Source organism: Ranitomeya imitator, chromosome 3 (assembly GCF_032444005.1).
Source record: "Ranitomeya imitator isolate aRanImi1 chromosome 3, aRanImi1.pri, whole genome shotgun sequence".
NCBI lineage: Eukaryota > Metazoa > Chordata > Amphibia > Anura > Dendrobatidae > Ranitomeya > Ranitomeya imitator.
This window is the reverse complement of record NC_091284.1, coordinates 701,359,930-701,386,818: the sequence shown is the minus strand read 5'-3', so window position 1 is coordinate 701,386,818 and position 26,889 is coordinate 701,359,930. Positions and strand designations below refer to the sequence as shown.

The 26,889-nt window shown below is 43.1% G+C and overlaps 1 protein-coding gene across 4 annotated transcripts in view; it reads right to left on the bottom strand.

The window, feature by feature from the left end:
- Positions 1–26,889, bottom strand: part of LOC138670861 (glycoprotein-N-acetylgalactosamine 3-beta-galactosyltransferase 1-like) — a 100,345-nt gene that overhangs the window by 38,104 nt on the left and 35,352 nt on the right. The window contains exons 1-3 of one of the 4 annotated variants that reach the window (XM_069758592.1): positions 20,569–20,638; positions 20,332–20,478; positions 2,304–2,498 (exon numbers count right to left, since the gene is read on the bottom strand). In XM_069758592.1, coding sequence (XP_069614693.1) covers positions 2,304–2,496 — 193 coding nt within the window. In that variant the 5' untranslated portion in view covers positions 2,497–2,498; positions 20,332–20,478; positions 20,569–20,638. Of the gene's footprint in view, positions 1–2,303; positions 2,499–20,331; positions 20,479–20,568; positions 20,639–26,889 lie in introns of those variants that run through there. The other 3 variants (XM_069758591.1, XM_069758594.1, XM_069758593.1) reach the window with 3 other exon arrangements.

The window sequence follows — 26,889 nt, the reverse complement described above, 5'->3', positions numbered from 1 at the left end:
CTATCAGAAAGAGTCTTCAGTGCTGCTGGTTCAATAGTGACCGAAAAAAGGACATGTCTGGCTACCCAGAATGTTGATGATCTAACCTTCATTAAAATGAACATATCATGGATTTCAAATTATTTTGCCCCACCTTCCCCTGCGGACATGTAGCTTGCCTGAAAAATGTCTTGCTTTTGGCCTCCTCTTACTGACTTCTCCAATTCCTCCATTTGCAGCTGCTGAATGTCCACCATAGGCCATTTTTATATCTCCCTAAATGGGCTGACTCCCCCCACAGGGCCGTGGTCACCACCTGGCGCAAGCACCCGTGCGAGTGCCATTTGCCTGGACAGGTAGGTGGGCCCACTGTTGGGCGACGGCACTGGCACAGGGTCCCTCATAGTACAATGAAGTGTCTCTGGCTGTGGTGGTGCACAACCAACGTCAGACACACCGTCGTAATATGAGGGGCCCTGTGCCAGTACCGCTGCCCACGAGAGAGTGTTCCCCCCAGCTCGAACAGTGCTCTACCACTTGCAATACTTACCTCTCCCTGCTCCACCACTGTGTAGTCTGTGCTGTTAAATCCTTCAATGGCACTGCCAATACAAATTTGTTGAAATGATAGATGATAGGTAAAATATACAGGGGCTCTGGCCTCCATTTAGACCAGTTAATACTTTGCGCCTACTACCACTGTCTGCTACTCAGCAGAGGAGCCCACCCCAGTACCTAGCTATGCCACCTGTTTATTTATGAACATTTTTTGGGCAGACATTTAGCCCACTTTATTATTTGGGCCTACTAACTGTGTTTGCCACTCATTACTGTTTTCCTCCACTGAACAAAGCAATGCCGCCTGTTTAGTCCTGTTACCAATTTTGAACTGCATTTTGCCTACTTTATTATTTGAGCCTACTAACTGTGTTTCCTCCTCATCCTGCCCATTGCCCAGCCACTGCTAGATGAGTCTGCTGGTACATTGACCCAGACCACTACATTCCCCTTGCACTCTACACAGCCAGAATCTGACCCCGCTAAAAGTCAGGTTCCCTTTCCCGCATACTATACCACCTTATACGGGGACAAAGAGGAAGGTGCAGATGAAAGTGCAGGTTCCTTCATCAGGTGGGGGGGCATACTCGTTGGCGACGTCACTGGCACAGGGCCCCTCATAGCATGCAAAAGTGTCCCAGCCAGTGGGAGGCGCCACCCGCTGTCAAACACACCGCCGTACTATGAGGGGCCCTGTGCCAGTGCCAACGAGTGCCCCCCCCCTGCTTGCTCAGGATCACAGCACTTGCAAAGTTGAAATACTTATCTCTCCCTGCTCCACTGCTGTCGCGTATTCCGCGTTTCCTGGGCCCACGAAAATCTTGAGCCAGCCCTACCCCCCCACAACTTTAGCCAAATGACCCCCTGTTTTCAATGCCTAACTATTATTATAAAGTAAATTAAGATTGACAAGCTTAAGAAATAAGAATTGATGTGTTTGGCATTAAAATGGGCACTGTAGGTGTTTTCCTGTCCTCCACTCACTGACGACTTTGATTCCCCATTGACTTGCATTGGGTTTCGTGTTTCAGTCGGCCCCCGACTTTTCGAAATAATCAGCCGATTTCATCCGACCCGACTTTTCGATCCGAAAATAGTAAAAGTCGCTCAACTCTACCTATTAGATACACAAACGGGACTAATACTTAAAGTTAATTTATTTCAGTTCTTTAATACTAAAAGTACAACTCATATTATATAGAGCCATTACAAACAGTGAACAAGTATTGAGTATTTACTGAACATACATTTTATTAGGCCAACATTTCAGATTTTAAAATAATTTTTTCAAGCTGTTGTTATAAAGTATTCTAATTTACTGATAATGACTTTTCGGTTTTCATTGGCTGTAAGCCATAATCATCAACATTAACAGAAATAAACACTTGAAATAGATCACTCTGTTTGGATTGACTCTATATAATATATGAGTTTCACTTTTTGTATTGAAGAACTGAAATAAATTAACTTTTTGATGATATTCTAACTCTAACTTTGTGAGATGCACCTGTATATACCGTGACTGACCTTAAGCTTATTTTGTTTGTGGGCTACCTTGTCGTGCACATTGGAGGAAGGGTGTTAGCCCTAACATGTCATGCAAGATTAGGTAATTCTGCGGGGAAGCAATGGAAAGACTGCAGCACTCTAGAGCTGTTGCAGTTTTCAGTGCAGTGTATCAGCTGCGTGTGAATCCAGCATTACCGCTAATTGAATTAAACATACAACCTGGAACTTTTTAATTAATGATAATGTTATAAGATTACCTGGCTGGTGAGTATGGGGAAGCCTCTCCATTAGATAAAGGTTATCAATTTTTTTCCAAGAGTAAATTGCTAATGGTTCCCCAGTTCTGGAACTGATGGTGATGTTTTGTAGAAGAACGAATATGGAGAAGAAGCCAACCAGTATACCAAGGTTGAAGGCTAGCCATGAAGTTTTGCCGGAAAAAAGCACCATTGCTGTAATGAAACATGTGCATTAAATAACTGATTATATCAATTGCCTCATTAAAAGTTGCTTGTAAAAAATGCACTACTGTAGATCAGGTTTATGCTTCCCAAATTTCTTAGTACAAGTCTTTCCAGGACAAAGTTTTACAGGTCTAAAGTATATGCTTTTACAGCTGAGACTTCACAGGAAACTACCTGAAAAAGCACTAAAGAAGTCCTAAAAATAATGAACATATGCAATGCAATATCAAAATTACTAGCTCATCATGTTCAGTGTTTTTGAGCTTCTTTTAAAGGGAATCTGTCTTATTAAATAACTCCAGCTATTGGATTAATCTGCAGGTTAATAGTGTTCTGGCACTATACTGCACCTGCACTGAGAGCCCTGCTGCCTGGAGAAAATTAACTTTATCCCCCCTGGCAGAATCACAGAGGCAGTGCTGGCATGGCTTCAGTCACAGTTCTGTGTATAAGGAGCTGCGGCTGTAGCAGCGTTCCCAGTACTGACTGACAGCCGGCCATAATGATAAGCTGCTATCAGTCAGTACAGCGGGCTGCCGTCTTCTGCTGGAAAAACTGCCTTTACATGAAATATGACTGTTCTCTTACAGAAATAGTGCAACACTTGTCCACAGCTCTGTGTCTGCTATTGCTCCATTTAAAGGGAACCTGTCACCCCGAAAATCGCGGGTGAGGTAAGCCCATCGGCATCAGGGGCTTATCTGCAGCATTCTGTAATGCTGTAGATAAGCCCCCGATGTTACCTGAAAAAGGAGAAAAAGACATTATATTATACTCACCCAGGGGCGGTCCCGCTGCTAGTCAGGTCGGATGGGCGTCTCTGGTCCGCTGCGGCGCCTCCCATCTTCATTACAAGACGTCCTCTTCTGATCTTCAGCCACGGCTCCGGCGCAGGCGTACTTTGCTCTGCCCTGTTGAGGGCAGACAAAGTACTGCAGTGCGCAGGCGCCTGGCCTCTGACCTTTCTGGCGCCTGCGCACTGCAGTACTATTCTCTGCCCTCAAGAGGGCAGAGCAAAGTATGCCTGCGCCGGAGCCGTGGCTGAAGATCAGAAGAGGACGTCTTGTAATGAAGATGGGAGGCGCCGCAGCGGACCAGAGACACCCATCCGACCTGACCAGCAGCGGGACCGCCCCTGGGTGAGTATAATATAACGTCTTTTTCTCCTTTTTCAGGTAACATCGGGGGCTTATCTATAGCATTACAGAATGCTGCAGATAAGCCCCTGATGCCGGTGGGCTTACCTCACCCGCGATTTTCGGGGTGACAGGTTCCCTTTAAGTAAATAACACTAAACTGCAATACCGTATACAACCTGTGGGCAGCTCTGGCATTGTTTTTGGTAAACACCAGTCATATCTTTTTAACCCCTTCATGACCCAGCCTATTTTGACCTTAAAGACCTTGCCGTTTTTTGCAATTCTGACCAGTGTCCCTTTATGAGGTAATAACTCAGGAACGCTTCAACGGATCCTAGCGGTTCTGAGATTGTTTTTTCGTGACATATTGGGCTTCATGTTAGTGGTAAATTTAGGTCAATAAATTCTGCGTTTATTTGTGATAAAAATGGAAATTTGGCGAAAATTTTGAAAATTTCGCAATTTTCACATTTTGAATTTTTATTCTGTTAAACCAGAGAGTTATGTGACACAAAATAGTTAATAAATAACATTTCCCACATGTTTACTTTACATCAGCACTTTTTTTTGCTAGGAAGATATAAGGGTTAAAATTTGACCAGCGATTTCTCATTTTTACAACGAAATTTACAAAACCATTTTTTTGAGGGACCACCTCACATTTGAAGTCAGTTTGAGGGGTCTATATGGCTGAAAATACCCAAAAGTGACACCATTCTAAAAACTGCACTGCACTGGTACTCAAAACCACATTCAAGAAGTTTATTAACCCTTCAGGTGCTTCACAGCAGCAGAAGCAACATGGAAGGAAAAAATGAACATTTAACTTTTTAGTCACAAAAATTATCTTTTAGCAACAATTTTTTTATTTTCCCAATGGTAAAAGGAGAAACTGAACCACGAAAGTTGTTGTCCAATTTGTCCTGAGTACGCTGATACCTCATATGTGGGGGTAAACCACTGTTTGGGCGCACGGCAGGGCTTGGAAGGGAAGGAGCGCCACTTGACTTTTTGAATCAAAAATTGGCTCCACTCTTTAGCGGACACCATGTCACGTTTGGAGAGCCCCCGTGTGCCTAAAAATTGGAGCTCCCACACAAGTGACCCCATTTTGGAAACTAGACGCCCCAAGGAACTTATCTAGATGCATAGTGAGCACTTTGAACCCCAGGTGCTTCACAAATTGATCCGTAAAAATGAAAAAGTACTTTTTTTTCACAAAAAAATTTTTTAGCCTCAATTTTTTCATTTTCACATGGGCAACAGGATAAAATGGATCCTAAAATTTGTTGGGCAATTTCTCCTGAGTACACTGATACCTCATATGTGGGGGTAAACCACTGTTTGGGCACATGGTAAGGCTCGGAAGGGAAGGAGCGCCATTTGACTTTTTGAATGAAAAATTATCTCCATCGTTAGCGGACAACAAGTCGCGTTTGGAGAGCTCCTGTGTGCCTAAACATTGGCGCTCCCCCACAAGTGACCCCATTTTGGAAACTAGACCCCCCAAGGAACTTATTTAGATGCCTAGTGAGCACTTTAAACCCTCAGGTGCTTCACAAATTGATCTGTAAAAATGAAAAAGTACTTTTTTTCACAAAAAAATTCTTTTCGCCTCAATTTTTTCATTTTCACATGGGCAATAGGATAAAATGGATCATAAAATTTGTTGGGCAATTTCTCCCGAGTATGCTGATACCTCATATGTGGGGGTAAACCACTGTTTGGGCACTCGGCAGGGCTCGGAAGGGAAGGCGCGCCATTTGACTTTTTGAATGGAAAATTAGCTCCAATTGTTAGCGGACACCATGTTGCGTTTGGAGAGCCCCTGTGTGCCTAAACATTGGAGCTCCCCCACAAGTGACCCCATTTTGGAAACTAGACCCCCCCAAGGAACTTATCTAGATGCATATTGAGCACTTTAAACCCCCAGGTGCTTCACAGAAGTTTATAACGCAGAGCCATGAAAATATAAAATAATTTTTCTTTCCTCAAAAATGATTTTTAGCCTGGAATTTCCTATTTTGCCAAGGGTAATAGGAGAAATTGGACCCCAAATGTTGTTGTCCAGTTTGTCCTGAGTACGCTGATACCCCATATGTGGGGGTAAACCACTGTTTGGGCGCATGGCAGGGCTCGGAAGGGAAGGCACGCCATTTGGCTTTTTAAATGGAAAATTAGCTCCAATCATTAGCGGACACCATGTCACGTTTGGAGAGCCCCTGTGTGCCTAAACATTGGAGATCCCCCAGAAATAACCCCATTTTGGAAACTAGTCCACCAAAGGAACTAATCTAGATGTGTGTTGAGGACTTTGAACCCCCAAGTGCTTCACAGAAGTTTATAACGCAGAGCCATGAAAATAAAAAAAAAAAATTATTTTCTCAAAAATGATCTTTTAGCCTGCAATTTTTTATTTTCCCAAGGGTAACAGGAGAAATTTGACCCCAACAGTTGTTGTCCAATTTCTCCTGAGTAAGCTGATACCCCATATGTGGGGGTTAACCACTGTTTGGGCACATGTCGGGGCTCGGAAGTGAAGTAGTGACGTTTTGAAATGCAGACTTTGATGGAATGCTCTGTTGGCGTCACGTTGCGTTTGCAGAGCCCCTGATGTGGCTTAACAGTAGAAACCCCCCACAAGTGACCCCATTTTGGAAACTAGACCCCGAAAGGAACTTATCTAGATGTGTGGTGAGCACTTTGAACCCCCAAGTGCTTCACAGAAGTTTATAATGCAGAGCCGTGAAAATAATAAATACGTTTTCTTTCCTCAAAAATAATTATTTAGCCCAGAATTTTTTAATTTTCCCAAAGGTAACAGGAGAAATTTGACCCCAATATTTGTTGTCCAGTTTCTCCTGAGTACGGTGATACCCCATATGTGGGGGTAAACTACTGTTTGGGCACATGCCGGGGCTCGGAATTGAAGTAGTGACGTTTTGAAATGCAGACTTTGATGGAATGCTCTGCGGGCGTCACGTTGCGTTTGCAGAGCCCCTGATGTGGCTAAACAGTAGAAACCCCCCACAAGTGACCCCATTTTGGAAACTAGACCCCGAAAGGAACTTAGCTAGATGTGTGGTGAGCACTTTTAACCCCCAAGTGCTTCATAGAAGTTTATAATGCAGAGCCGTGAAAATAATAAATACGTTTTCTTTCCTCAAAAATAATTATTTAGCCCAGAATTTTTTAATTTTCTTAAGGGTAACAGGAGAAATTTGACCCCAATATTTGTTGTCCAGTTTCTCCTGAGTACGGTGATACCCCATATGTGGGGGTAAACTACTGTTTGGGCACATGCCGGGGCTCGGAATTGAAGTAGTGACGTTTTGAAATGCAGACTTTGATGGAATGCTCTGCGGGCGTCACGTTGCGTTTGCAGAGCCCCTGATGTGGCTAAACAGTAGAAACCCCCCACAAGTGACCCCATTTTAGAAACTAGACCCCCCAAGGAACTTATCTAGATATGTGGTGAGCACTTTGAACCCCCAAGTGCTTCACAGACGTTTACAACGCATAGCCGTGAAAATAAAAAATCATTTTTCTTTCCTCAAAAATGATGTTTTAGCAAGCATTTTTTTATTTTCACAAGGGTAACAGGAGAAATTGGACCCCAGTAATTGTTGTGCAGTTTATCTTGAGTATGCTGGTACCCCATATGTGGGGGTAAACCACTGTTTGGGCACACGTCGGGGCTCGGAAGTGAGGGAGCACCATTTGACTTTTTGAATACGAGATTGGCTGGAATCAATGGTGGCGCCATGTTGCGTTTGGAGACCCCTGATGTGCCTAAACAGTGGTAACCCCTCAATTCTACCTCCAACACTAACCCCAACACACCCCTAACTCTAATCCCAACTGTAGCCATAATCCTAATCACACCCCTAACCACAACCCTAATTCCAACCCTAACCCTAAGGCTATGTGCCCACATTGCGGATTCGTGTGAGATTTTTCAGCATCATTTTTGAAAAATCCGCGGGTAAAAGGCACTGCGTTTTACCTGCGGATTTTCCGCGGATTTCCAGTATTTTTTGTGCGGATTTCACCTGCGGATTCCTATTGAGGAACAGGTGTAAAACGCTGCGGAATCCGCACAAAGAATTGACATGCTGCGGAAAATACAACGCAGCGTTTCCGCGCGGTATTTTCCGCACCATGGGCACAGCGGATTTGGTTTCCATATGTTTACATGGAACTGTAAACCTGATGGAACACTGCTGCGGATCCGCAGCCAAATCCGCACCGTGTGCACATAGCCTAATTCTAAAGGTATGTGCACACGCTGCGGAAAACGCTGCGGATCCGCAGCAGTTTCCCATGAGTTTACAGTTCAATGTAAACCTATGGGAAACAAAAATCGCTGTACACATGCTGCGGAAAAACTGCACGGAAACGCAGCGGTTTACATTCCGCAGCATGTCACTTCTTTGTGCGGATTCCGCAGCGGTTTTACAACTGCTCAAATAGAAAATCGCAGTTGTAAAACCGCAGTGAAATGCGCAGAAAAAATGCGGTAAATCCGCCATAAATACGCAGCGGTTTAGTACTGCGGATTTATCAAATCCGCAGCGGAAAAATCTGCGGAGGACCAGAATACGTGTGCACATACCAAAACCCTAACCCTAGCTCTGACCCTAGCTCTAACCCTAACCCTAACCCTACCCCTAACCCTACCCCTAACCCTACCCCAACCCTACCCCTACCCCTAACCCTACCCCTAACCCTAGCCCTAACCCTACCCCTAACCCTAGCCCTAACCCTAACCCTACCCCTACCCCTAACCCTAGCCCTAACCCTATTCTAACATTAGTGGAAAAAAAAAAATCTTTATTTTTTATTGTCCCTACCTATGGGGGTGACAAAGGGGGGGGGTCGTTTATTATTTTTTTTTATTTTGATCACTGAGATAGATTATATCTCAGTGATCAAAATGCACTTTGGAACGAATCTGCCGGCCGGCAGATTCGGCGGGCGCACTGCGCATGCGCCCGCCATTTTGGAAGATGGCGGCGCCCGGGGAGAAGACGGACGGACCCCGGCAGGATCGGTAAGTATGATGGGGTGGGGGGAAGCACAAGGGGGGGGGGGAATCGGAGCACGGGGGGGTGGATCGGAGCGCGTGAGGGGTGGAACGGAGCACGGGGGGGCGGAACGGAGCACGGGGGGGTGGAACGGAGCACGGGGGGTGGAACGGAGCACGGGGGGGGTGGATCGGAGTGCAGGGGGGGTGATTGGAGCACGGGGAGGGTGTTTGGAGCACGGGGGGAGCGGACAAAAGCACGGGGGGAGCCGGAGCACAGAACGGAGGGGAGCCGGAGCAGTGTACCGGCCAGATCGGAGGGCTGGGGGGGCGATCGGTGGGGTGGGGGCACATTATTGTTTCCAGCCATGGCCGATGATATTGCAGCATCGGCCATGGCTGGATTGTAATATTTCACCAGTTATAATAGGTGAAATATTACAAATCGCTCTGATTGGCAGTTTCACTTTCAACAGCCAATCAGAGCGATCGTAGCCACGGGGGGGTGAAGCCACCCCCCCTGGGCTAAACTACCACTCCCCCTGTCCCTGCAGATCGAGTGAAATGGGAGTTAACCCTTTCACCCGATCTGCAGGGACACGATCTTTCCATGACGCCACATAGGCGTCATGGGTCGGATTGGCACCGACTTTCATGACGCCTACGTGGCGTCATGGGTCGGGAAGGGGTTAATCCTGTACAGTGGTGTGTTTCACCCCCCGCCCCAAGCACAACATGCTCTGGACATGGAATTTTTTTGTTTCCCTGCATGTTTTACCGTAGGACTTAAAAAACATTTGATGTAGTGTTTTAAATCATTTTGATAAACAGAATTGCAGCAATTTTAAAATGCTTTCATCATAATTATTTTAGGGAACATTTCTAGAAACTCATTACATGGAAACACCAAGGTTGCCTCATTTTCCTTATGTTTGTAATAGAAGGTAAGTGAAAAAGCAAAAACCATTGTGAAAGCTAGGTAATAATATATGAAGAACATTTTCTTATCTTTTATTTATTTTATTATGTTAGAGCAAACAGGTACCTATAACATGGGCTACCTAGACTATCTTCAAACTCTAATTGTTAATACTTGATTTATATATGTGACGCCCCAGGGTCCTGGTCATCACAGTGGCATTGCTTTCCTCACATGGAGAGTGATGTCACGCTTGGAGGCGATGAAGGATAACTCTCACCACGTAACACAAACATGCAACATGTTCACACTCCAGGCCACAAGAGGGAGCTTTTGATCCTTTTTCTAGGTGACTGCCCTGCATATAGAGATATATTGTGGTTTGGAGGGAAAAAAAGTTAGTCAGATAGTGCCGGAGAGCAGATTGGAGCAGTCTGAGGAAGGAAGAACGTATGAGGAGCCGTGCAGCCATGAGAAAGTGCTGCAGCTCCTAGACAGAGATAATACCGAAAGCCAAACAGATTGCAGTGAGCATGCGGGAGAGCGAAGCACAGGAGAAGGAACACCAGTGGAGAAGAGCAGTGAATTAGCTACCTCCCGGGCTTGCGCAGATTACCGGTAGTCGGAACACTGAGGTTGTGAGGGACTCTAAGACTGACAGCAGAAACCGGCAGGACAGCTGGATTACACATCACTTGTCCTCCCTAACACCCAGGAGGCACAGTGACACATAGAGCCTGGGTCGTGATATAGACCCTGTAAAAAGGCTCGAGTCACCTGCCATACGGGTTTATGTCCCACCTTTATGGAGGACAGCGAGAACTGTGAGGACCTTATCAGAAACCATAGGCAGTAAGGGACTATAATACCATTGCTCTATGAGGAAGGCTTTTAACTCCACCTGGTAAAGGGGATTCTGAATTCGCTTCCAAGCCAGCCGGACCCTGCCTGTCCTGTGATCTGGTACCCTGGACTGTGGCTGCCTGAAGTCTTCAGTAAACCAAATAAAGAGACTGCAAACCTGTGTCTTCGTTCTTCACTGCACCATTCACCATTTTCCATCTACACACCGGGAGCCCTGGGGATATACTTCACCTGTGGGAAGTTATACCATCTAGCTACCATAACCTCACCCCAGAGGACCCAATAAAGCAGCGTCGGTCCCCACTGACCGAATACCACAGGTGGCAACACGAACTGTAATCAATTTCCCCTTTTACATGGGCGCCAGGGCCACAGACCGGATCGCCACCGTGACATCCCCCTGTGAACACCAGACCCATTACCGGGTACCCCACGGCCCTGGCGGGCGTTCCATATATACATCTTTATATATAAAAACGAGTGTATGTCTGTGTGTGTATCGATGATGATGTAATAATGGTTGCCATGGTGACGATGATATCATAAAGGTTGCCATGGCAAAGATGATGTCATAATGGTTGCCATGGCGATGATGATGTCATAATAGGTTGATTGGTGATGGTTATGTCATAATGGTTGCCATGGTGATAATGATGTCATAATAGGTTGCCAAGGGGACAATGATGTCACAATGGTTGCCATGGCAAAGATGATGTCATAATGGGTATATGGGCATGGAACTATGGGATGGAGGATGTGTGATGGGTATATGGGCACGGAACTATAGAATGGAGGATGTGTGGTGAGTATATGGGCACGGGACTATGGGATGGAGGATATGTATGATGAGTATATGGGCACTAGACTATTGGATGGAGGATGTGTATGATGGTTATATGGGCATGGGACTATAGGATGAAGGTTATGTATGATGGGTATATGGGCACAGGACTATGGGATGGAGGATGTGTATGATGCGTATATGGGCACGGGACTATGGAATGCAGAATAATCATTATAATTTGTTATAGCTAACCACAGTTAGTTACTAGTTACTATGCCCGGGCAACGCCGGGCTCTTCAGCTAGTGTGTGTATATATATATATATACAGTACAGACAAACCTTCTCATTTAAAGATTTTTCTGTATTTTCATCACTATGAAAATTGTACATTTACACTGAAGGCATCAAAACTATGAATTAACACATGTGGAATTATATACTTAACAAAAAAGTGTGAAACAACTGAAAATATGTCTTATATTCTAGGTTCTTCAAAGTAGCCACCTGTTACTTTCGTGACTGCTATGCACACTCTTGGCATTCTCTTGATGAGCTTCAAGAGGTAGTCACCGGGAATGGTCTTCCAACAATCTTGAAGGAGTTCCCAGAGATGCTTAGCACTTGTTGGCCCTTTTGCCTTCACTCTTCAGTCCAGCTCACCGCAAACTATCTCAATTGGGTTCCGGTCTGGTGACTGTGGGGGCCAGGTCATCTGGCGTAGCACCCCATCACTCTCCTTCTTGGTCAAATAGCCCTTACACAGCCTGGAGGTGTGTTTGGGGTCATTGTCCTGTTGAAAAATAAATGATGGTCCAACTAAACGCAAACGGATGGAGTAGCATGCTGCTGCAAGACGCTGTGGTAGCCATGCTGGTTCAGTATGTCTTCAACTTTGAATAAATCCCCAACAGTGTCACCAGCAATGCACCCCCACACCATCACACCTCCTCCTCCATGCTTCACGGTGGGAACCAGGCATGTAGACTCCATCTGTTCACCTTTTCTGCGCCACACAGACACGGTGGATGGAACCAAAGATCTCAAATTTGGACTCATCAGACCAAAGCACAGATTTCCACTGGTCTAATGTCCATTCCTTGTGTTCTTTAGCCCAAACAAGTCTCTTCGGCTTGTTGCCTGTCCTTAGCAGTGGTTTCCTAGCAGCTATTTTACCATGAAGGCCTGCTGCACAAAGTCTCCTCTTAACAGTTGTTGTTGAGATGTGTCTGCTGCTAGAACTCTGTGTGGCATTGACATGGTCTCTAATCTGAGCTGCTGTTAACCTGCGATTTCTGAGGCTGGTGACTCAGATAAACTTATCCTCAGAAGCAGAGGTGACTCTTGGTCTTCCATTCCTCGGGCGGTCCTCATGTGAGCCAGTTTCTTTGTAGCGCTTGATGGTTTTTGCAACTGCACTTGGGGACACTTTAAATGTTTTCCCAATTTTTTTTTGCATGTGCAGTACAAGCCTTGTGCAGGCATGTACTACGGAGGACAGAGAATGAACTTCAATCCAATATTGCAGCCAGCATGCAGCCAGCGGGTAAGGAAAGGGTGAATCAAACACCGAAAACCCCACCCCTATGGCTGAAAATTGTTCCCTCCAAATTCAGGTGACAGAGTCCCTTTAAACCTGACAGGGCACACCTGTGAAGTGAAAACCATTTCCGGTGACTACCTCTTGAAGGTCATCAAGAGAATGCCAAGAGTGTGCAAAGCAGTCATCAAAGCAAAAGGTGGCTACTTTGAAGAACCTAGAATATAAGACATATTTTCAGTTGTTTCACACTTTTTTGTCAAGTATATAATTCCACATGTGTTAATTCATAGTTTTGATGCCTTCAGTGTGAATGTACAATTTTCATAGTCATGAAAATACAGAAAAATCTTTAAATGAGAAGGTGTGTCCAAACTTTCGGTCTCTACTGTATACGGTATATAAGTTTTATATATATATATATATATATATATACACATATATATATATATATATATATATATATATATATATATATATACTCTGTATATACAGTATATACTGGATATATAGATCTATACACACACTTTTTATTATTATTTCAGAGAGTGATTCTACATTTTTGGTATAATCATCAAATCCTGAATATCATTTTCTGTAGGAACAAGAAAAGGTCCTATTCCAGTCTCTATAGATCAGTTTGCTGCCATTGTGCCCGACACCCAACATTTTAGAAAATATAAATACTGTAATTAGTAGTGTCAATACTCATTGTCTCCAATAGGTGTCAGTCAAAAGCAAGGTGAAAAATTAGTACATTAGCTGAGCCTTCAACAAAGGTTGAAATAGCAACACCAAGAAGGAAAAATTGTGAAATTATGGAAATTACAGGAAGGATAGACATGTTAATGAGATGTAAATGATGGAGAAATGCAATCAAAATGATCAGAACATCTCTATTAATTTAGTATGAAATAATAGCGCCAGACTCAGAATTACATGCACATACACACCTTGGCATACTATCAATGCTATTGGTGCAAACTGTGCAGATGTAGTATGGGGGCCTACTTTTACCTCCAAAACAGGTGGAATTGTGTATTATGATGAGCTATTGGACTCCAAATGGCCCATATATTGTTCTTGCACAAGGACCCTCTTATGTCTATGTCCGCAACAGTTATGAGGTTATTCATGGATATCTGAGGAATGTTCCGCCACACTGAAGGCACTTAGGTACATAAATCATCAAGATCCACTGCTGGCAGCTACCTTTGCAATTGTCGACCAATGATATCCCAAATGTGCTCTATGGGAGACAAGTCAAGAGACGCTACAGGCATAGTAGCATGTTTAAGCCACCCAGGCTGCTCACAGTAGCACAAGTACCGTGCAACCTGACATTGTATGTATAGCAGTATGTTTCAAAATGTCTAAGAGTTATAAGTTTTCCTGTCTCTACCAATAAAAACTAGTTCACAAAAGAATTAAAATATGCAGATACATTTTTTTAAACTACTGCATATAGAAGTAAATGAACTTATATGCTGAAAAACAAACAGCCGCAGTTTTGCACAGGGGCAAAACTAAGGAGACTGGTGGGGCATTTGCCCCCAATACAATCAGCAGGGGGCTGTATTCCTCTGCCATGGGGAGAGATTAGCATCTTGTCTCATGCAGAGTTCTGAGCTATTCCTACGTTTTACTGCATTTGTGTGTTAAGGGCACAGATGAAGCCAAATATAATGATGGAAAAGGGAGCCGACATATACTTCCTCCACCGCTCAGTCTATAAAGAGACTAAAGGTCCTGCCAGGTCCTTTGGTGTCATGTGATAGTCTCCGGTCACATGACTGGCAGAGCATAAGGGGAAGGAATGCAGGTGTAAGGGGGTTACCTTCTCTGCTCCGTGCCTGGAACCACTTAGCTGTGCAGCAGGTTTCTCTGGGGGCAGACTTAGAGACCGGGACAGGAAGGAAGCCAAGCTGAGGGAGAGAAAGGGTGTGCGTTCCAGGGATAGAGGAGCGTGTACTGGGCACAGAGCAGCGCATGCAGCAGAGAGAGCAGCGGGCACAGCGGAGAGAGCAGCAGATACAGCAGACAGAACATCACGCAACAGCGCTCCGGGGAAGAGAGAGAGCTCCCGGTCGGAGGAATGAGACAGGGAGATTGTCCAGAAAGACTGCATCTTGTGAGTATGTGAAAGCGGACTCTGCTGTGGCTGGAGAGGTGCGCCCTGACGCCCGTGCAGAGACAGTGACCCGTGCAGAGACAGTGACCCGTGCAGAGACAGTGGCCCCTAGTACACACGGTATTAGTGCAGAGCCCCTGATTCCTGTTGGGAGACCCAAAAATAGACTGAGCATTGTTCTCCTAGGATAGGCTGCACTGTTGAAGCAAAAGACTCAGAGCACAGGGGACCCCGTTTGCCTAGCATCCCCTCTGCTTACCACTGTAACCCATTAAACCCCAGTTTGCGGTTTCCTAGAGACTACACAGCCCACGGATAACAGAGGGACGACAAGTGCCGCTGTTTCTCGGCGCCTACATTGGAGAAGACGACCCTACAAGCAAGTCCTCATCAGACTGAGAAGTGTTTTCCCCAGAAATTCCGTTTATTACTGTTATACTGTTTGACTGTCTGGGAACTTATACTGCTTCCCATATACGTATTTTGCACCGTTATTTTATCCGTTTATATTCTACTGTTTTTTCCCTGCGAGGAGAATATTGCCCCTGTTAATAAACCCCCCTCAACAGTTGGTCTGTCTGTTCCGTGGTGACATACTCTACCCTGCACTCTATTACACAGGATATAGGCAAGTGGTGAGTGAGTGTGTGTGAGTAAGTGTATGGCAGAGTTACGAGAGTGTGTAGCAGAAATGAGAGAGTGTATAGCAGACCACATTGAGTGTATATGAAGTGGAGATGAGTAAATATATGTGTGGCAGAGTTGAGTGAATGTGGAGTAGAGGAAACTGAGTGTATATGTGGCTGATCTGAGTGATTGTGTGTCAGAACTGAGTGACTATGTGTGGCAGAGGTAAGTGCGTTTACTGACGTTTGTTTGCTGGAGGAAAGCAGTGGGCAGGTAAGTGTTGAAGCTGAAGATACAAGCGAGCTTTAATGAGGAGAAAATAGTATGAGGGGACAGTATGGGGGGACATTTTGAGGTGGGGACACCCTGTAAAGACTGGACAGTATAGGGGGACACAGTGTGAAGGGACAATATGAAAAGGGAGGTCTTTGTACTGTCCCCCTCATATTTATACATTAAAATAAGATCACCCATACACCCAGGTCTTTTTCATTGATGGTTTTGCCTCACTTAACTTATCTTCTTTACTGCAGTGCTGTCACACATTATGGCCTTTTTGGTGTTTTTCATGAATCCAGGCTAGCAATGTCAAAATGGGCAGAGCAAGGATGTAATGAGGTGCACTGTAATAACTCAAAATTCACACCAATATAGTGGCATTCATTTACTCAGCAATGTACTCCAGCCCCTGGAGTCATCCACTGCTTGGACAACTCCTTCTGAATTCCTGTTTCAAGCAGTTTCAACACTAGTTCTCCTGGTGATCAGCACTGGCTTCACTCTCTTCTCCTAGGGACATAATTGACATTTGGAGGAAATGAGAGCTGCTGCTCTCTCACATCCTCCGGATGTTTTGATTTGGCTGAAGGAAGGGAGAGTGAAGCCACCGCTGACTGGACACAGTGATGGTATAGCAATGTCACGCAATCCTCATAAGAGTCAGTGTGACACAGCTGGAACAAAACCCGCACTGGAGGTGACTAAAAGGGTGAAGTCAGATGACCGTATAATATGGATGACGGTCGCATCGCAGTACTCTGGTCGTTGGCTCTCTTGACTTGAGCGTGACCGCAAGTATTTCTATGCAGCTGTCACGCTCAAGTCTGACTGCGCTCTAAGTGTTAATATTTTACTGGAGGAAACTTTGAGATTCAGAAGGGGTTGTATGCATAGTGGTAACACCCTTTAATGAATTTGGTGAACCTTACAACTGGTATGCACCTCTTGAAATATTACTTCAGAGAGGAAGAGTACTAGAACTAACCTAACATGCCCCAACAAGTTGATCCAGAGGAAGGCAAAAAAACATGTGGCAAGAGTAAGCTGCACATTAGGGAAAAAATTCCTTCCCGACTCCACAAACGGCAATCAGACTAATTCCATTGATCAACACCCTAACAAGAACTCTAGTATATATATCCTGTAACATTATACTTTTCAAGAAAGGCATCCAGTCCCCTCTTAAATTTAAGTAATGAATCACTCATTACAACATCATACGGCAGAGAGTTCCATAGTCTCACTGCTCTTACAGGAAAGAATCCGCATCTGTTATTATGCTTAAACCTTCTTTCCTCCAGATGTAGAGGATGCCCCCTTGTCCCTGTCTCAAGTCTATGATTAAGAATATCATCAGAAAGGTCTTTGTACTGTCCTCTCATATATTTATACATTAAAATAAGATCACCACTTAGCCTTCGTTTTTCCAAACTAAATAGCCCCAAGTGTAATAACCTATCTTGGTATTGCAGACCCCCCAGTCCTCTAATAACCTTGGTCGCTCTTCTCTGCACCCGCTCTAGTTCAGCTATGTCTTTCTTATACACCGGAGACCAGAACTGTACACAGTATTCTAAGTGTGGTCGAACTAGTGACTTGTATAGAGGTAAAATATTGTTCTCCTCATGAGCATCTATGCCTCTTTTAATGCATCCCATTATTTTATTTGCCTTTGTAGAAGTTGCCTGACACTGGCCACTAAATGTGAGTTTGTCATCCACCCATACACCCAGGTCTTTTTCATTGACGGTTTTGCCCAGTGTTTTAGCATTAAGCACATAGTTATACATCGTATTACTTCTGCCCAAGTGCATGACCTTACATTTATCCCCATTAAAGCTCATCTGCCGCAAGAAGAAACAATACTTCTTGGATCCCAGTCAGATGCCTCTCACTCAGCCAAACCAGATCTCCACTTTGCACTGACGAGGGGCAGTAACCTGAAACACAGTGTCTGCAAATTGAGATTCTGGTTTGGCTTTTATCCCAAGTCATGTGACAAGGCTCTTTAAAGGGTCGACATTGACTGTTAGGATTGCTACTTCCAATTGGTGGCACTAGAGTTCTAGTCCTCTTCCTCTGAAGAGACAATTTGCATATTTCCCAGAGGAGCATTGCAGCTTTAATTCTCCTCATCTCGACATAGTAACATAGTAACATAGTAACATAGTTAGTAAGGCCGAAAAAAGACATTTGTCCATCCAGTTCAGCCTATATTCCATCATAATAAATCCCCAGATCTACGTCCTTCTACAGAACCTAATTGTATGATACAATATTGTTCTGCTCCAGGAAGACATCCAGGCCTCTCTTGAACCCCTCGACTGAGTTCGCCATCACCACCTCCTCAGGCAAGCAATTCCAGATTCTCACTGCCCTAACAGTAAAGAATCCTCTTCTATGTTGGTGGAAAAATGCTTAACATTTCACTCTCCGCAAGGAGAAACGATACTGCTTAAAATATTAAACATTTTATTCCAGCAGTACTGTTCATCAAAACTGATGTTTACAACACCAGTGCCAGAATTGGGACTCATCTGTATAGTTTATTCAGTGTTTTATGTATTTCTCTCATTATCTTTATTGATAAGCTGTTATAGCCACTCACTATCCAGATTCACCATATAATTGTTACTACCTTCCCTGCTTCTGCTTTTATACAGGCTATGATAGTACCTTCTGGTTGGCTGGGCTATAGCAAGTGATTTGATAGCTTTAAAGAAGTACTCAGATAAAAGTTTTTATCCCCTTAATATATTGCATTCATCATATTATATAACCACCATTCTGATGACCATCATCAACAGAAACATGAAGAGATCCAGAATATGTAAAATATTTTTATTAATGATGAGTTAAAAAATGACATCACAAACAAGAAGAGATTTAAAAAAAGAGAAAATGTCTCACACTGAGAGACGCAACCAAATCAATTTATATAATCATAACTTATAACCTGGTATATCATCCTGTAAGCAAGAGTATACTCACAATGCAACCCAGTTGGCACAAACAGTCTCCTACCATTATATGTGCATAAAGAAACTTAACAGTGATGGGGAGAAAGGATGCGCCCCAGGAAGAAGCCAGCGGTGAAACGAGCGTCGGGGTGGGGAGTTGCCACTCTTTTGGTCTACAGGTAGCTTATATTGTAAATACCCTATTTTCTTTGGCTGCATCCTTATTCCCCCTTCACTGTTAAGTTTCTTTATGCACATATAGCATTAGGGGACTGTTTGTGCCAATTGGGTTGCATTGTGATACTGTGATACATTGTGATTGCTATACTCTTGCTTACAGGCTGATATACGGGGTTACAAGTTATGATTAATTATGTAAATTGACTTGGTGGGGTCTCTCAGTGTGAGCTATTTTCAGTTTTTTTAATCTCCCCTCATTATTAATAAAAATTGAATATTTTTCATATTCTGGATCTCTTCATGTTTCTGTCGATGATGGTTATCAGAATAGTGGTTATATAATTGTTTTGAAGTGCCAGTTCTATCAGTATTCTGGACATTTTTGTGCTAATGAATCATCATATTATATAGCATTCTGTACTAACAATTGCTCATTTTGCCTTTCTGCCCAGTTATTCTTTTATCTCATCTCTTTGTAGAAACAGTAAGTCTCTTGTCCCTGTATGGCTCATTCCCCTATTCAACTTCTGACCCAGCTGCTCCCTCTTCCCCACTGCCATAGACTTTTGCATTGATTCGTGATTTGTGCAGAGAAAATTGACCTCCTGTTTCTACACAGAGCTTAGAAGAATCCAGCTAGTCAATTTTTAATCATGTGATGTCATAGACCTAATAGAAACAGAAGAATTAACCGGGTAGAAAGGCAAAATGAGAAAGTGCACAATGCCATATGATGTGATGATTGCAATATATTAAACGGATAAAAACTTTGATGGAAGGAGAGCGACATTAAGGCATTATGGGGAAACCTGCCACAGATCATGTAATCCTTTTCTGGCTGCTATTTTCTGAAATGCTTAAAATTTTTGTCAATTTGTGTGATTTGTGCATGATCTAGGTAGGACTTTTTCTAGTATTTTCCTATAGAATTCTGTCTATGGTAAAAAAAAAAAACACAATCAGTGGTGTGTGACCAAAAAGAGCACCACCGAAAAAGCTTTAAAAAGAAAACAATGAAATGCATGCCTTTTTTTTACGAGCATGAAAAATGCTACAAACCTGTGTGTGATGGTAGCTTAAAAAGTACAGAATTAAAAGTCTTATCATAATGTCACATAAATGCAATTGAAATATCAGGTATTCAGAGAAAAATCTCAGAAAATAATGCATGCACTTCAATGAGATACTAGGATATACGGTGAATTTATAGCAGAGCTGAGTTTGTCATTTGGCACAATGCATTGTGATTCTCACGTAGATTATTTAACGCTAAATATTGCAGCACCCAACGTATATATATATATATGTAATGACAAATTCAGCTCTGCTACATCTACGCTTGCACACGCATATTGTATAGAGAATTGTACATACCTGTGGTGTCTAGTGACAGGTGGGGAAGAAGGATCCAGCTGGATTTGAATTATGTGTGCGATGTTGAGGGCTGGTTACAGTCACTCAGGATACACTTCCAGGCAGAGACGGGTATATAGATCCTGCACATCACAACATAAAGGAAACCTGAAAAGAAGACATTATCATTATTAATAGTAGTTATTCCTAGGCATTGTGCTAGGCGTATGTGATCACCGCAGAGCTGCCTGCACTCACACAAGAGGTGCTCACGCACCATGCGCTCTCTGTCACTGTCACAGCCTGTGAGCTCCACACAGCGAGAAAGAACGTCAAGAAATAGACAGGGCGAGAGCCAATCAGATCTCTCGACCTCACGTCTCATTAATCTCGCCAGCCAAGGAACATTATTAAAGTGCAAATACCTGAACTCCTGGTAATTTACAGGAATGACAGGAAAGGCAGATATTTTCCCTGATGCCGCATATTTCGCACTCGCATACAGCAAATGTTTACATAACAAACAGAAACGACCTTTAAGTCCTTGAAATCTCTCTCAAACGGTCATAAATCCCTTTTAGCCAATTTCATCAAATTTTCATCAACAAATTCTATTTTTTAAAGACTTTAGTCTCCGACCAAGAAATGTTTGGACACATTTTTTTTTTTTATTGGCATTTTCGGTAGCATTTATCTTTATTTCTGGCTCATATTTATCCTTTGCAAATCTCCCAAGATACTCCTAAAAAAAGGGGGGGAGTTCTCCAGGAAGAAAAGTCAAATCATTTGGCTTTTCTTCCTGGAGAAATCATAAATCTTTTTAAAATATACATGTAATCACTGAACAAGTCAGGCACGCCTAATAATCGAAAGTCTCAAGGCATGACACACCGACAAATATTCACAGGAGACAATGCAAAAGAGCCGGGCATATGAGCGTACATGTAGGCGAGACGGGTTGATTTGGAAAGAATATTAAAAAATCAATAATGCACATAAATAGTGAATAAAATGATGGGTGCAAACTAGAAACACAAGCACATAAATAAACAGAGACCATACGCAGCAGTGTAAGAGCTCATTAATCTCTATTAGACACAACATTAAAAAAAATATCAATTACATCAACAGGGACAAATGGAGGAACATCAACAAATAAACCCTACAAAAAAAGTAATGATGGTGGTATCGCAAAAAGAAAATAGTAATATAAAAGTATGGATATATCTAGATGGATTAATATTAACCACTATGATGCCAGTATGTACTGCACATCAAGAAAGAAAAATAAGTAATAATTCATGTATAGATAACATAATATGTGACAAATGAATAAATAAAGTGCACGTGCCATAATGGCCAATTGAAATATCTCAAAATACAAGTGAAATAAATGTGTTAAAGGTATGCATATATGGGGTTAATCTGTGGGTAAATAGCATTAACATGCTGTCCGGCTGCCTTACCGAAAGCAAGGGTACTGGGAGGAAATAAATGTAGCTGCTCTCTTTCTGCCATAGGGTTGTGCACAGAGCTGTTTATTTTACTCACTTATATAACTCCATCATATTCATTGACATCATCAGAGTCCCCATTGGGGCTTACAATCCAAATTACAGAAATCACTCACTATACTGCAAGCACACCCTGGAACTTTGATTGACAGCTTGCTCCGCACATACAGGCTGCACCAGGGCCGTAATCCCTCCATGTATACCGCTATGACTGACAGCGAACGGCTCACACGAGGATATCACTTCATTTCTTACTGATAACCTTACTCTTTATTAAGGCGCCCAGCCAGAATTTTAACGCCATTTACCTGTAGATAAACCATATAGCTGCAGGTAAATAGTGGCTTTGCGCATAACAGGTTCCCTTTAAAGTATATCAAGTGGAAAGAAATAAAGTGCATGTGCTATATGTTGTATGCATTTTCTTTAAGGCAGCAGTGGTGAACCTTTTTCTGCCAAGGGATATTTGGATATTTATACCATGCTTCGGGGGGCCGTACAAATCACGCATTAACTCCACTCACAAAGTACGTCCTGATCCTGCATTTTATTGCATAACATAAGTATGGTATTTGATCACCTACCAACCGACAAGAACTCTGATTTTCACAGACCTATTAGTTTTTCTTTAAGAAGCCCTCCTACTCTGCACTCATTGCCTGTATTAATTGCACCTGTTTGAACTTTCTATCTGTATAAAAGACACCTGTCCACACACTCAATCACACTCCAACCTCTCCACCATGGCCAAGACCAAAGAGCTGTCTAAGGACACCAGGGACAAAATTGTAAACCTGCACAAGGCTGGGATGGGCTACTGGATAATAGGCAAGCAGCTTGGTGACAAGGCCACAATTGTTGGCACAATTATTAGAAAATGGAAGAAACACAAGATGACTGTCAATCTTTATCAGTCTGGGGCTTCCTGCAAGTTCTCGCTTTGTGGGGTAAGGATGATTCTGATAAAGGTTAGGAATCTCCCCAGAACTGCATGAGAGGACCTGGTCAATGACCTGAAAAGAGCTGGGACCACAGTCTCAAACATTATCTTTTGTAAAAGACTACGCCGTCAAGGATTAAAATACTGCGTGGCATGCAAGGTTTCCTGCCCACACTAGCACATGTCCAGGCTCTTTTGAAGTTCACCAATGACTATCTGGATGATCCAAAAGAGGTATGGGAGAAGGTCATGTGGTCAGATGAGACTAAAATAGAACTTTTAGGTATCAACTACGCTCGCCATGTTTGGAGGAAGAATAAGGATGAGTACAATCCCAAGAACACCATGCCAACCATGAAACACGATGGGGGAAACATTATACATTGCAGGTGCAAGGGGGCAGGACAATCTACTTTCCTCAGTAAGATGGGTGGTGGCTGGGTCTTCCAGCATGACAATGATCTGAAACGCACAGCCAGGGCAACTAAAGACTTGCTCCATAAGAAGCACATCAAGGTCCTGTAGTGGCCTAGCCAGTCTCCAGACCTGAACCCAATAAAAAATCTTTGGAGGGAGCTGAAACTTAATAATGCCCAGTGGCACTTCCAAAACTGGAAAGATCTGGAGAACATCTGTATGTCGGAGTGGGCCAAAATCCCTACTTCAGTGTGCGCAAACTTGGTCAAGAACTAGAGGAATCGTCTGACCTCTGTAATTGTGTAATTGCAAAGAAAGATTTCTGAACCAAATAGTAAGTTCTGGTTTTATATTGCATCAAATGCTTATTTCATGCAATAAAATGTTAATGAATTATGCAAATATCATATAATGTGATTTTATGGAAGTTGAAGTGTACCTATAATAAAATTACAAACTTCTCCTTTCTTTCTAGGTGGGAAAACTTGCAAAATCAACAGTGTATAAAATACTTATTTTTTCCACTGTAAATAGCATTAGAATAATGCCTGTCCAGCATACAAAAAGCTCCAGAGAAAATGAACTTTATTTATCCTGACAACCGGCGGCTTCCAGCATTACTGGTGTGCAAGTGCGGTTACACTGCTCACAGCACTGCAAGCAGCGGCTGAAATGCTGTCATTGACAGCTGGCTTCACAGAGCTGTGACCGGTGACAGTAGCTGCACCAGCATGCCTGTATGGCTGAAAGCTGGCAGCTCTCGGGAGGAATAAAGTTGATTTTCTCCTCGAAACCACAGTTTCAGTACAGCGGCCCTATAACACATTAACCCTATATATGCAGGTAAATAGCGTTATCCAACGTGAAAGGTTCCCTTTAGGCTATGTGCCCACGGTGCGGAATGCTGTGCGGATTTTTCCGCACTGATTTTGTTAATCACTACGGATTTACCGTGGAATTGCCGCGGAATTACAGCGGTTTTTGTGCAGATTACACCTGCGGTTTTACACCTTCAGATTCCTATTGAGGAGCAGGTGTAAACCGCTGCGGAATCCGCACAAATAATTGACATGCTGCGGAATAAACAACTCTGCAATTCCGCGCATTTTTTTCAGCAGCATGTGCACTGCGGATTTTTACCAGTATCATGTGTTTTAGTCCAAGGGGAAATACGTAAAAATTACAGTATAATGTGTAACAATTTCTCGTGAACATGGGGATACCCCATATCTGGCTGTAAAGTACTGTCTGGCCACACGTCTAGATTCTGGAGGGAGGGAGCACTAACTCTTGGAGAAGGAATTTTCGTAGAATAGCTTGCAGACTTCATATACTGAGCCCTTGAGTACCAGAAAAGCAGAAGCCTGTCAGAACTGGCCTCAATTTGGAAAATACACCACTCTGGAAATTTATTTACAGGTGTAGTGACAATTTTGACTCTTGGCATTTCACACAAACAAGCAGCGATTGAAGTTGCTGAGTGAAAATGCAAATCTACCATTGTAGGGTCCATTCATTATTTTGCCCATACATTGTGCACAGCTTGTCCCTCTGGAGACAGCACTCATGGGCTCTGCTCACTACGTTAATGCCAAACATGTGGATGTTAACTGTGGTTTAGGCACACTGTTGGGCACAGAAGGAGGTGGTATTTGGGTTTAGGAACACAGATGTAGCAGGATTTCTTTTGAGGGGAGCCATTTCACTTTTCCAGAGCCATTGTGCTACCAGTAAAATGGAAGCCCCTATATTTATGTTAACAGGTGATGGACCTGAGTGAGGATTTGTTTTTTGTTCATTGAGTAGAAGCTTTTATTAGTGGCATTTTGGTGTACATGATATTTTGAATCAGTTCACATTTATCCTGTGCCCTATACTGAGCACTTACATTGAGGTTTCCATCTAAATCTACAAAATATGTGATTTAGTGAATGGATCCCTTGTGGGTTTCATCTAAAGGGACAGCAGAGTTATTGTATACTCTGTTTGGCTTCTGACCAGCGGTATCCATCTTTTAAGAGGTGCCCAAAACTGTGGTTGACAGCTCTTTTGTGCATGCCTAAAAAGATGGGCGTCCACAATGTCTCCATCTGCCTCATTATAGGGACTCTTCCACCAGGGTTTCCATCTGAATCACATATTTCAGAGATTTACACTGAAACCCCGATGTAAGCACTCAGCGTAGAGCGCAGGATAAATGTGCACCGAGCCTTAGGGTAAGTGCACACTTTTGGATTTTGCTGCGGATCCGCAGTGGATTGGCCGCTGCAGATTTGCAGCAGTTTTCCATGAGTTTACGGTACCATGTAAACCTATGTAAAACAAAATCCGCAGTGCACATGCTGCGGAAAAAAATGTGCGGAAACGTAGCATTGTTTATTCCACAGCATGTCAATTCTGCTACCTAGACTTGCGGTGCTGCGCCCCCTGCTGGCATAACCTCATATGAAATGTAGCATGGGAATTTTTCTGAATATTTTCTCACGTTCGAGTTCATATGAGGTTATGCCAGCAGGGGGCGCAGCAGCGCAAGTCTAGTTAGCTACGTTCCCATGCTTTCCATTCATTCCACAGTTTTTACAGGCAGGGGCGGCTGCATTAGCAGATCTCCTGCTTGTAAAAATATTTAATCCTTTCAGATGGATTTACAGTGTGGGACATGACTGTAACGGCGGAAAGGTATGGGATATTGTTGTTTTTTTATTTTTCCTTTTTTACAGAATGAGGGTCGTCATTTGGATTGAGAGTATAATAAACTATTAGAACACCCTGTGTATTTATTTCAATAAAATACTTTTTTCCTAATGTGTGTGTGTGTATTTTTTACCATTTACTACTATTGGATTAATAATGGAGAGGTGTCTTATTGACACCTCTCCATTATTAACCAGGCTTAATGTCACCTTACATTAGCAAGGTGGCATTATTCCTTTATTACCCCATATCCCACCGCTACACGGGAGTGGGAAGAGAGAGGCTAAGTGCCAGAATAGGCGCATCTTTACAGATTTGTCTTTTCTGGGGTGGCTGGGGGAAGACGTTTTTAGCCAGGGGGGGGGCCCAATAACCTCTCTAGGCTATTAATATCTGCCCTCAGTCACTGGCTTTCCCACTCTGACTGAGAAAATTTGCACGGGAGCTTACAACATTTTTTTCCATGATTTAACCCTTTATTTTAACAGCTAGAGCCCCAAAATTTTGCACACACACTCTACCAACATTAGTAGTTAGGAATATGTAAAAATATAAGGGATATGAAATGGTTTACTGTATGTAAACCGTGTCTCATATGCTGTCAGGTTTGGGAAGGAGGTAGCAAAAGCCGGCAATTGAGTTACCGGCCTTTCTGCTATCTAGTGCTGTATTAAATATAAATAAATATATATATATATACAGTTCAGACCAAAAGTTTGGACACACCTTCTCATTTAAAGATTTGTCTGTATTTTCATGACTATGAAAATTGTACATTCACACTGAAGGCATCAACACTATGAATGAACACATGTGGAATTATATATTTAACAAAAAAGTGTGAAACAACTGAAATTATGTCTTATATTCTAGGTTCTAAAAAGTAGCCACCTTTTGCTTTGATGACTGCTTTGCACACTCTTGGCATTCTCTTGATGAGCTTCAAGAGGTAGTTACAAGGAATGGTCTTCCAGCAATCTTGAAGGAGTTCCCAGAGATTAGCACTTGTTGGCC